Here is a 12,963-nt window from a genome sequence, read left to right as displayed (position 1 = left end):
ATGAATTTCTCTAAATGTACTTGATAATTTCTACCACCACTGCTACTCAATATTTGAAAAAACTGTTTCTATTTTTTTTAATTTTATTCTTTTTCAGTGTTCCAAAATTCATTGTTTATGCACCACACCCAGTGCTCCATGCAATACATGCCTTCCTTAGTACCCACCTATTTTTCTTTACCAGAGTAGTTTTTCCATCTAGTTAACAGAAGGAAAAATTCAATTGAGGGGGTTGGGAGATTAACCAAAAATTAAGCAGTAACTCAGTTTTGCCATTTTAGAAGAGGCATTTGGAAAGACAGACAAGATTCTGATGAAACTGAACATGGTATCAAAAATCTTTTTAAAATTCTGTAGGTGGACCAAAACAATCAGACTCTGAGCTTGATATATCACATTTTGTTTGAAAAACAGTATCTCAAAAAAGAGATATAAAACCCACACTTGTCTGAGGAAATGGCACCACTACTCTGAAGATAAGCTAAAGAGATTTACTTTGTCCCTTACCTCCACTTCTGCCTCTAACACCTCTTCAGGGGTTCGGGTCCGATCTTTTGGTTTCTTCCACATCTTTGGTGCAGTTACAGCTGTCTGAGCTGAAATACAAGATCAGGGCCATTACTTCCCACTGCAAAGTCATGTTTGAAAATACCGAGTCTAAAATGATACCTGTATTCAAATTTAGCAGAACACAAGAGGGCTTCACCCATATGGAAGAAACAGCTGAACGATCAAGTGAACAACTGTGTGGTTGTGGCCCAAAGACTGCACCAGCACATGTCTTAGGCAAAAACTGTTCACATCAGCACATACAGCCTTCCAACCACTGTCCTAGGTTCCTCCTATTTCATGGTTAGGATACATAATTCGGTATCTATACAAGAAATTGGCCCATCAGCCAATTCTAGACTTGGGTCTGCTTCTATTATTAATTAACTATGTGACCGAAAGCAAGTCGCACTTCTCAGGCACCTGCACATTTAACTATAAAGAGGGGAGTGAGATTAGGTGATATCTAAGCTTCCTTTAAGTCACAAAACATATCAAATTCCAGCTTCTGTTTTTCAAAGCTTTCTCGACAACAAAGCAAAAATCCGATTAAGATTTCACTAGCTACGCAGCACTTCTACAACATTTAGTTCTCATTTCAGATCAATACCGTCAGTCTAGTCATCCACACCGCTGGGGAGAAAATCAAGAGAGACAATCTAATTTTTACTGATTATATTGGATCAGAAGTTCTATTTGGGAAATTAAGCCTAAAAAGGCTTTTTAAATATTTATTTGGCTTATAAACTTCACAAAATCATTCAACATTTGGATGTACAATTTAAAGACTAAGCATCAGAGAGCAAATAGAATATATAAAAAGGAGTCTACAGAAGTCAACACATGAGTCAACAGTGGAAGTGAGGTATGACAGGCAGGTAAGTAGGGAGAAGAATCCACGGAAAGCCACTTAACAAATACAGACATCATCAAAAGTGAATAGACACAAAACTGAAAGGTTCCCTGTACTGTTTCCCTACAGGAATATAAGATAGTTCATTAAGCAAAACCAACCAATCTCTCTGGACAGCCTACTCTTTTTCAGAAGAACAGCAGAATATGAACACTTACACTGTTCTGTGGAACAAGGAAAAAGAAACATTTAACATTCTTCTCAAAATTATTGCACCACCATAAAAAATACTATTGTAAATCTCCTTTGTTGCACACACCTCAATTTTTTTTTCCTTCTCCTCACAGACCATAATGAACAAGAAAACGTTAGATCACTGTTATTCTTCTTTGGTGATCTACTCAAAGTAAACTATTCTCCCAAAGTATGGAATTAAGATTGTGGTAACCATGCACAGGTTTAAATTTCCTGCTGTCTCACAGTCTTATACAGAATATGTATGTTCATGTGTGTATGTATGCATGTAGTGGTCTCTTCATTTTTTTATGGATCTTCTGATTTTATATAACTGGTCTGTTGTATGTGCATCTCTCCAAAATGTGACGAATTCTCCTTCCACCGCAGAATCCTTTTAAAGAGAGTTTAGTAAACATGTACATTTTATTTTAAACTTTATTTCATATATGCGTAAATTTAGCTCTAAATTCCATTCATAGAAAAGGGGAAGACCACTTTCTGGAAGATTCTTTGCTATCGAATATACACCGAGGAGTGGTTTCCTCTAAACAACAAAAATCAAAGATGTAAATAAACTTTATTTTTCAAGAATATATCAACCATTTTTCCTTTATTTATTCTGCCCACAACCGAAAATCATTAAAAAAAAAATCCAAAAAATAACAAAAAAACCCACAAAACCCATTTCTTCCATGGACAACGTAACAAATTTAACATACTTTTTTAAAAAAGAGCGACTTATGCAGCAGAAATTGTTACTCTGTTTAAGTGGCTATTTAAAGTTCTGATTTAAAGTAATAATTCAAGGGGTGCCTGGGTGGTTCAGTGAGTTAAAGCCTCTGCCTTCAGCTCAGGTAATGATCCCAGGATCCTGGGATGGAGCCCTGCCTGCTTCCCCTCTCTTTCTCTGCCTGCCTCTCTGCCTACTTATGATCTCTGCGTGTCAAATAAATTAAAAAAAAAAAAAAAGTAAAAAAAATAAAGTAATAATTCAAAAAAGAAGTGAGAGAAAAGACACACTTCTTTTAGGAGATATGCAATCTTTTGAAAACCTGAACACAGATATACACACATACCTAGTGTCTGGAGAGATTATGATATACATCCCCTCTCCTACCATTACTGATGGAGAGGTGCACTAAACTTTGGGTGTTCTACAGTGGGGAGGAGAGAAGAGTGGGGAGGAAAACAGAGACATCAACTCTGATTTACAGGACAATTAATCCTGAGTTAGCTAGAATAAGACAATTATATTTAAGACACTGTCTCAGATTTGCTGTTTCCTTTCTAGTCCATTCCCAAAGCCTACACCTTAGATTAGGCCCATATTATCGCACTGATGTTACCATAAGATGGTCTCTTAACTAAGTATTTCTGATTCTTATTTTAAGATATCATATACAATACTGATGGATGGCCTTTATAAATAATTGATTTGACTGGGTTATTCTTTTATTGAAAATATTCTTCAAGGCATCATACACCATGCCAAGCATAGTTCCTTACACAGAGTGGACACTAAACGTTGTTGATTAAAGAAATAATAGCAGCTCTATGTGAAAGACATAATACTGACATTCCCAAAACAAAGACATGGATTCTTTCCCCCTTGTCTTCAATGAAAGCACCACAGGACAGGTGACAATCTTTGTATGAGATTCTTAATTATCTGAATTTAGAGATACCTAAAGTAGCTTATCCTATCCCTCAAAAGAACTCAACCCTTAAAAGCACATTTAATTTCTATGACTTTAAAATACGAAATAAGGAAATGTAAACAAAAAAGCAATACTATGATTTCAAGACTTTTGCAAATTTTACATTATTGGCAGAAAAATGATGTTTTTCTTGAATGCTCTTGTTAGGAAATGACTAAGATATAAATTCAGGAAAATACTGGGGACACAGACAAGTTTAATGATTGGGGTTTTTTTTGTTTCTTTGTTTTTTAAAGATTTTATTTATTTATTTGACAGAGAGAGACACAGTGAGAGAAGGAAAAGTAGGGGAAGTGGGAGAGGAAGAAGCAGGTTTCCTACCAAGCAGGGAGCCCGGTACGGGGCTCGATCCCAGAACCCTGGGATCATGACCTGAGTAGAAGGCAGATGCTTAACGACTGAGCCACTGAGGCAGCCCAATGACTGGGTTTGAGAAAGATTCTTTGTCTTTTTCCTGACAGAGGTTTTAGAATTTATGCCAAGACTACATCAAGTCAGAAATGTTCCCATTTTCTACTCTCACCCCTGGAATGGAATACAGACTCCAGAAAATTGTGCTGTATCAAAATTATTTTAACTGGAAACAACTCCATTTTAAAAAAAGAAAGCACAATGCAATATATTTGTGTGACAACTGGTAAAGGCCTGACAAGTCATCCCTGTAAAGAGTCCCTTGTTGTTCATTTACTTTTTATACGGCCTTTACTGGAGTCAAGGTGCTAATCTTGCAAATTAAAAGCTAACAACTATCCCTGTGCAACTCAGGAGGCAAATGCTGGGCTTGGAGAAAGGGGACTAATAGAGAAGATTCATAAGCTGAATGAATCTTATTAAACCAATGTAATTTTGCACAGTCTTCCCTGAAGCCTGACGTAATTAGAATACTGAGAAAAACTACTATGTAAAATGGTAGATCACATAAGAACAACCAATAGCAGTTAAGAGATAGACACAGAGGGGCACCTGGGTGGCTCAGTGGGTTAAGGCCTCTGCTTTCAGCTCAGGTCATGATCCCAGGGTCCTGGGATCGAGCCCTGCATCTGGCTCTCTGCTCAGCGGGGAGCCTGCTTCCCTTCCTCTCTCTCTGGCTGCCTCTCTGCCTACCTGTGATCTCTGTCTGTCAAATAAATAAATAAAATCTTAAAAAAAAAAAAAAAAAGAGACAGACACAGAATGCATCCTGAAGAGCTATCTAGATCATGAAAACATGATCTAGAATGTACACTGTCTCTTCTTTCCAAGAGTATGAGTGCTAAAGAAAGTTCAAGTAGTTAAGATATCAGAAATGGTATAGTAAGTGCAAGAATGACACATGCCTCCTATCACTAGTATAATGCTATTTCTGTATCTAGGTCATTTTTTTCTTCTCCTAGTCCTGCCAGTCACAATTCCATATACACAGACTATTGTTCACCTTAAGACTTAGAAAAATTCCCCCAAATGGGGAGAACTTGCAGGGTAGAAATTTGGTTTAAAAGGATGGAATTGGTCAGTTCCTTATATATATTTTCCAACATGCAGGATTTTATAAGAAAAATATTTATAACCTTTCTCTCTTTCTTAATTTTTAAGTAGGGTCCATATCCCATGTTGAGCTTAAACTCATGACCCAAAGATCAAGAAGAGTTGTACATTCTACCAAAAGAGCCAGCCAGGCACCCCACATGTATTTTTTTCTAATCATTGAAAGTAAGATACACCCATTGAGGAACACTTACAAAATTTAGACAGATATAAAGTTGGAAAAATATTTTATCTATGAGATATTGTGAATATTTTGGCCGAACTTCTTGCCAGCATTTAAAAGACACAAGTATACGTACACTATATATTTAGTTTTGTTTTTTTTTTAAACTAAACTGCAAACAAGAATGTAAACCTTCATGGTTTTGCTCTTTCAGTAGGAACTGTCATAACAAATCAACTTAGTCAAAATCCCTATAAGCTCAATCTACTACATTTTTATTAACTGAGTAAAAGAAAAGTTCACAGGTTGGTATTTATAAGTAAATCATGAAAGATAAAAAAAATAGGCAGTAAAGAATTACAAAAGGGCTAGATGTACATATTTTTAAAAAAATATTTTATTTATTTGACCTACAGAGATCACAAGTAGGCAGAGAGACAGGCAGAGAGAGAGGCAGTGAGAGAGGAGGAAGCAGGATTCCTGGTGAAGGGAGAGACAGATGTGGGGCTCCCAGGACCCTGGGATCATGACCCAAGCGGAAGGCAGAAGCTTTAACCCACTGAGACACTCAGGCACCCATATTAAGTCACTTTTGTCAAGGAAGAAAGAAAAACTTCCTATGTAGGAAGTCTACCTTAACATGGAATTATTCTGCTGAAGTGGCAGCTAACCGAGACCAAGTCGCAGTAAAGATTTTTATGAGCTGCTTCGAGTAGCAAAGATTTGGCTTTGGGCTAGTTAGATTCAGCTAAGGGCTTAAAACAGATTAGGCTAAGAAAGAGAAAAGGCAAAATAAAAAATTCATTACATTTATAACATGTAAAATACATAAAGTCTGGAAGGAAATGAAAAAAAGTTTAATGTTAGGACTCATTATTAACTATGAAAAAAAAGATGCAGGACTGTAATATTTGAATAATGGGGGCTTTCCTCTGTTCTTTTATTATAAATATTTTATTATACATAATAAAAATTATAAATATAATTTAAATTTGAAGAAATAAAAGAGTGAAGCTTTTGGAAACTGATTTTTACTCATTGTTTCAATCTCATTTTATCTTATATGACTGAAGTGGATGTGTTTTGTTCTAGGTTTTAGGACTACTCTTTACAAAAATACTACTGAAATAAATATTAAGAACTGTTAATCTTCTTCCAGGATGCCTGGGTAGCTCAGTCACCTAAGTGCCTTCCTTCAGCTCAGCTCAGGATCCAGCCCCACCCTGGGCTCCTTGCTCACCAGGGAGTCTTCTTGTCCCTCTGCCCACCACTCCCCCTGCTTGTGTGTTCTCCCTCTGGCAAATAAATAAATAAAATCTTAAAAAAAAAAACAAACCTGTTAATCTTACCAGAGATGTTAAAATTTTACATACTTTTTTTGATCTGTGGACTTGGAGAACTCATGGAGCTCTTTGACGGCATTTGGTTTATACCGAAAAGTGGAAGCATCATCATTCCACAGAGATTAAAAGAATGTGAAAGAGGTGATTACATAGGAGAGGTAAACTTTCAGCCCCAACATATTCCACTAGCTATACAATATAAATCTGAAAACAACTTTTACTGAAGATACCATGTTGGTAAACTTGCTTCTCTTTACTAGATCACGTCTTCCTTATTACTTATTTCTTCAGTAGTCAAGTTAGTGCCCAGTAAACCGTTGTGGGTTAAGAAAATTTAAATTTTTTTCTGGTGCCCAGAAGGAAAAAGACCTTTTCTACTTTCCCTTTTCTTAGATCTTTGCCTAGAGAAAGCTTGTAATTGTAAATCCTTCCTCTATCCAACTGATATATGTGTAAATCTTTTAAAGATGCTAAAGACTCTTGGCAGCTTTGTAATTCAGGAATGTTTTTCTTTTTTTTTTTTTTTTAAGATTTTATTTATTTGACAGAGAGAAATCACAAGAGAGGCAGGCAGAGAGAGAGGAAGGGAAGCAGGCTCTCCGCCGAGCAGAGAGCCCGATGCGGGACTCGATCCCAGGACCCTGAGATCATGACCTGAGCCGAAGGCAGCGGCTTAACCCACTGAGCCACCCAGGCGCCCCCCCCCCCTTTTTTTTTTTAAAGATTTTATTTATTTATTTAACAGAGAGATCACAAGTAGACAGAGAGGCAGGCAGAGAGAGAGAGGGGAAAGCAGGCTCCCTGCCGAGCAGAGAGCCCAATGCGGGACTCGATGCCAGGACCCTGAGATCATGACCTGAGCCGTAGGCAGCGGCTTAACCCACTGAGCCACCCAGGAGCCCAGGAATGTTTTTCTTAAGAGCCTGGGAGCCATCTCTCTCCTTGCAATCACCGGAGCCTCCTCTCAGCAACTACCTGCTTATCATAAATAAACGTGAAGTTTAACTTCTCCTCTGGATAAAGGCAAATGACTAACACAGATGTACACCCCAACTACAAAGAGAATTTCTGATGAATTAGATAAAACAGTGATGGTGCTGGTACAGTCCTGCTATAGGAGGAGAAAGTATCATCTTGAGAACATGTATGTAATGAATTGTATTTGCCCGGCTTGAGGAAAGGGTGAGAATTCCTTCTGTCTGTAATCTCATTAGTGGGTTGTATATGATGCTCACTTAATGCTTATTCAATAATAAAACTATTTTTATTTTTATTATATCTTTCTTTTCTACATTTGTAAAGAGCATTTTCCGGTTTGGCAGGTTTTAATTTTTACCCCAGGATCCAGTAACAAGAATGAGATGGTCTAGAAGTACGTAAAAGGAACAAATCAGCTAAAGATCTTGTGGCCATATACAACCAGATAAGAGACCCTGAATTACATATACATATACATATACATATATGTATGTATATGTGTATGTGTATATATACATATATGTATGTATATACATATATGTATATATGTATATGTAATATATAATATATAATATATATATTTATATATATAATAAATATATATAATATATAATGTAATATATATGTAATATATATAATAAATACCTGTATATGTAATATATATAATATATACATGTATATATAATATATATAATATATACATACATGTATATATAATATAAAACATATACATGTATGTATGTATATACATATATGTATGTATATACATATATGTATGTATATACATATATGTATATGTAATTCAGGGTCTCTTATCTGGTATATATATATACCAGATATATATATATATATTTTTTAAGAGATGTAATATGTAATATGTAAGAGATGTAATATGTATATGTAATTCAGGGTCTCTTATCTGGTATATATATATAAATATATATATATATATATAGCAGATATATATATATATATATATTTTTTTTTTTTTTTAAGAGACCCTGAATTATAAAAAGTCTCCCTTCTAGCACTCTAGTATTTTGGAATATAATATGAACTCCTTAGCTTGAAGACTTAAGATGAGTGTGCCCAGAGTCTGAGTCTCTGGACTGAAGAGACACAACACTATGAAGAGTTATTAAGAGTAGATACTTCACTACTGGTAAGGGAAGGGGTTCCTTACATTGTCACAGGGTTGTGTATAAAGAGTAGAATGTTCCAATAATGGAAATTCCAATCAGAATTCCCACACTTAACACCCAGTTCTAATCTCCTCTTTCCTATCATTTTTTCACATTCTTTCCCTTTTTTGGATCCTGGTTTTTAATTCCTAGAAGCTGGCATTAAATCGTTCTGATTACAATATATAAGAATTTTATTTAAAGTTTCTTGAGGGGGCCCCTGGGTGGCTCAGTGGTTAAAGCCTCTGCCTTTGGCTTGGGTCATGATCCCAGAGTCCTGGGATTGAGCCCCACATTGGGCTCTCTGCTCGGCGGGGAGCCTGCTTCCTCCTCTCTCTCTCCACCTGCCTCTCTGCCTACTTGTGATCTCTGTCTGTCAAATAAATAAATAAATAAAATTGTTAAAAAAAAAAGTTTCTTAAGGCTGGGGATCCTAATCTGTCTTTTTTTCTTCCATGGATCCTTATGAGGACCTAGGAAAATCTGATGATTCTTCTAAGAAACTGGGCTAGATAGAGCAAAGGAAAAAACCCAGCTGAGAGAAGGTTAAGTTTTTACAATGGAGATGTACGTGAACAAGAAAACTAATAATTGTGATAAAATATGTAAGAATGATGGGTCACTGAGAGATGTCAACCAAAAGAAACACTAGGGAGTAAGTCTGTCATTGTTTTCCAGCATCTTCTCAGGGGCTACTTTTTGAAATGTATGGATGGCTTGGTGATTATGCTTCCCTTCATATGTTAAAATGCTCTATGACTTCTTCATGTAAGTTAAAATAATATAAACTGGTCTGTTCAGGGTATAGCACTGGAACCAAAAAAGGAAAACAAAATGAGGGTTCTAGAACAGAATTCCACCAAAGACATACATCTGTAACACAATAAAAAATTTTTTACTTCAAAAAAAAAAAAAAAAAAAATTTTTACTTCCACGTTGAATCACTACGTTGTACATCTGAAACTAATGTAACAATGTACGTTAACTGGAATTAAAGTAAAAATGTAAAGTTAAAAAACAAACTTTTTTACTTCCAGCATTAACATTACATATTGTGAAGGTAAAAGTCAAGCTGTAGTTTTGTTCGTTTTTTTTATTTTGGTTTGTTAATCCTTTTAATGTTCTCAATAATTGCTTTTTTCATTATATGGGTCTTTTTTCCTAATTCTTTTGTTTTCTATTTTTTAAATTTCCCTATTACCTTTATTATTTCCGTTAGGTTTAATTTGTTCTTCTTTTTAAAACTATCTCAGCTTTGTTGAGGTAAAACCGACAAATCAAATAAGACATTTAGAGTGTAGACGCAGACACTGTGGAATCCCCTCCATCTAGTTCATTAACACGCCTATCACTTCACATATATATTTGGAGGGGGTGCTAAGAACATCTAAGTTCTTTTTTCTTTGCAAGCTTCCATTACACAATATGATGCTATCAACTATAGTCACCATGCTTTACATTAGATCTCAGGCTTTATTCATCTTACATAATTTGTTATTTGAATAGCTTCTTCGCATGGAGGCTGAGGTCATTAATTTGAGACCATTTTTCTCTCCTAGTATGTGCATTTAGTGGTATAAACTGCCACCTAAAATCTATATTAGCAGTTGTGATACGCGGAACAATGCACTGCCAAGGACGTCCATGTCCCAATCCCTGCACCCTATGAATCGGTTACCTTACATGACAAAAGTGACTTTGCAGATGTGATTAACTTAAGGGATCTTAAGATGGGGAGAGTCTTATATTGAATTAACCTAATGGACCCAATGTGATCAAAAGGGTCCATACAATTGGGAAGGAAGCAAGAGAATCAGAAACATATGAAGATGTTATGGTCCTGGCTATGAACATGAGGAAAAGGCCAGAACCAAGAGGAATATAGGTAGCCTCTAAAAAATGGAAAAAGGAAGGGAACAGATTCTCTTCCAGAGTCTCCAGAGAAAACACATTTTTGTTGCTATCTCAAGTTTAGTCCATTGAAACGGATTTTGGATTTCTGACCTCCCAAAATGTGACATAATAAATTTGTGCTCTTTTCAGTCAACAGGTTTGTGGCAATTTGTTACAGCAGCAACAGGAAATGAGTATAAGCATAAATTTTGATTTGGGTTTTACTTCCACCCAGTTGAAAACACTTTATAATTTCCCTTTTTACTTTCTCTTTTACCCCTGGGTTATAAAGAAATATGTAATTTAGTTTCTGAATATTTGGGGGATTTTCCAGAGATGTTTTTCTTACTGATTTCCAATTTAAATGCATTGTGGTCAGAGAACATACCTGCTTTGACTTGAATCCTCTGAAATTAAAACTTGTTTATAAGTCATAATGTGGTCGATCTTTGTAAATTTGCCATTTGAACTCATGTGTCTGTTGTTTGTTTTGTATCAATTAGGTCAAGTTGGTTGATTGTGCTACTTAAGTCTTCTATAGCCTTACTGATTTCTGTCTACTGTTTCTATCAATTATGTTTCTCTAATTAATTAGGTCATGAATGTCACTACTTTCTGAACATGTGAAATGCAGTTATAATACCTGTACTCAATAACTATTTCGTCTGCTAATTCTAACGGCTATGTCAGTTACAAGTCAGTTTTGACTGACTCATTTTCTCCTCATTATGGGACCTATTTTTCCCATAGTTTCATCAATCAATTCTACTAATCATTTGAGGAAGCAATAATATCAATTCTATACAAACTTTCTAGAATACTGAAGAGGAGGGATTGGTTACCAACCCATTCTAGGAGGTCAACATTACCCAGATGTCCAAATATGAAAATTATCAGAAAAACCACAGGCCAATATCCCTCAAAAAGCCTAAATAATAACTTTATCAAACAAAATTCAACAATACAAAAACAAACAAACCCACCCCACTTCCGAGACAAATTTTATTTCAGGAAAGCAAAGTTGGTCTATTATTTAAATATCAAGTAATATAAAGCAAGTAGTTAACAAAAGAAATCAGACTGTCTCAAGATGTGTAAGAAAAACAATCAATAAAATCCATTTCTATCCCTGACAAATAAAAAATCTCTCAGAAAATTAGGAATAAAAAAAATTCCCTTGACCAAACATTCAAAAACCTACAGCTAACATCATACTTATTGGTGAAAGACTGAATGCTTTCTTTCTGAGACTGGGACCAAGATAAGAATGTTTACTTTCACCACTTCCAGTCAGTATTATATTGAAGGTACTACTAGCTAGGGCAGTAAGTCATGAAAAAGAAATAAAAGGTGCCTCCAGTTAGAAATGAAGTAGAACTGTCTTTGCTCAGGAATAACAAAAGTACTTACATAAAAAATCCAAAGAAAGCGCTACAAAAAAATGCTAATAAAACTAGTAAATGAATTTTAGCAGGACTGTAATAGAAGAGACTAAAAACTCTATTGTATTTCCATATACTAGAAATGAAAAATTAAAAATTGAAAGGATAAATACCATTTATAACAGCATCTATAAAGATATAAATTTGATAAAATTATGAAATACTTGTACATTAAAACTCTCAAAACACTGCTGAGAGAATTAAAGAAGAAAAACTGTGATGATATGCCATGTTCCTGGGTCAGAAGATTCAGTATTTTAAGATGTCAATTCTATCTATAGTATTCAACACAAATCAAATTAAATTCCCATAATGAGATAAGAGTTGCATGCTCTACTGAATTAGCCAGGCGCCCCAACCAACAGGCTTTTTTGTAGAAAATATTTGTAGAGAAAACTGATTTGAAAACTAACATAGTTAACTGTACTAGAATTAAGATAAAAAACTTAATAAGAAATGCAAAAACTTAAATTAACACAAAAAAGTAAAAGACTTAGAATGGCCAAAACAATTTTGAAAAAGAATAAAATTGGAGGACTTAATACTATCTCATTACAAGAATTATTACAGGCCTCGGAAATCATGACAGTGTGGAACTGGCATCAAGAAAGAAAACTAGATTAATGGAAAAATAGAGAATCAAGAAATAGACCCACATATAACATATAAAACATATTTTGGGAAAAGGTTTTAAGAAAATTCAACAGAGAAAGGAAGCCTGAAATTCTCATACACTGCTGGTGGGGCTGTATAATAGCACAAATATCTGGAAAATGGTTTGTAGTTTCTTAAAAAGGTAAACATACATTTACATGGATCCAAGCCATTTCACTCTTACATCTTTACTCAAGATATTCAAGAGAAATGACAAAATATATCTGTAAAAAGACCTGTACACAGATGTTCACAGAACTCTGCTCTAATAGCTCCAAATTGTAAACAACGCAAATATCCAATAGGTGAACAAACTGTGGCACATCCATAGCGTATCAGTAATTTTTAAAAAAATGAGCTACTTTCCTTAGAGTTCCGGAGGACGGGAATGCAACATGGGGGGTTAGGGGGATAGGAGAAGAATAAAT

The 12,963-nt window shown here is 35.1% G+C and overlaps 1 protein-coding gene across 21 annotated transcripts in view; it reads right to left on the bottom strand.

The window, feature by feature from the left end:
- The window catches only part of EIF4G3 (eukaryotic translation initiation factor 4 gamma 3), a 362,972-nt gene that overhangs the window by 96,706 nt on the left and 253,303 nt on the right, over positions 1 to 12,963 (bottom strand). For all 21 annotated transcript variants that reach the window (XM_046002289.1, XM_046002331.1, XM_046002445.1 and 18 more), the window contains one exon: positions 508 to 596. In XM_046002289.1, coding sequence (XP_045858245.1) covers positions 508 to 596 — 89 coding nt within the window. The remainder of the gene's footprint in view (positions 1 to 507; positions 597 to 12,963) is intronic.

This window comes from Meles meles, chromosome 1, assembly GCF_922984935.1.
Source record: "Meles meles chromosome 1, mMelMel3.1 paternal haplotype, whole genome shotgun sequence".
Classification (NCBI taxonomy): domain Eukaryota; kingdom Metazoa; phylum Chordata; class Mammalia; order Carnivora; family Mustelidae; genus Meles; species Meles meles.
Note: the sequence above shows the minus strand (reverse complement) of the source record. Positions and strands in the feature narration are given on the sequence as shown.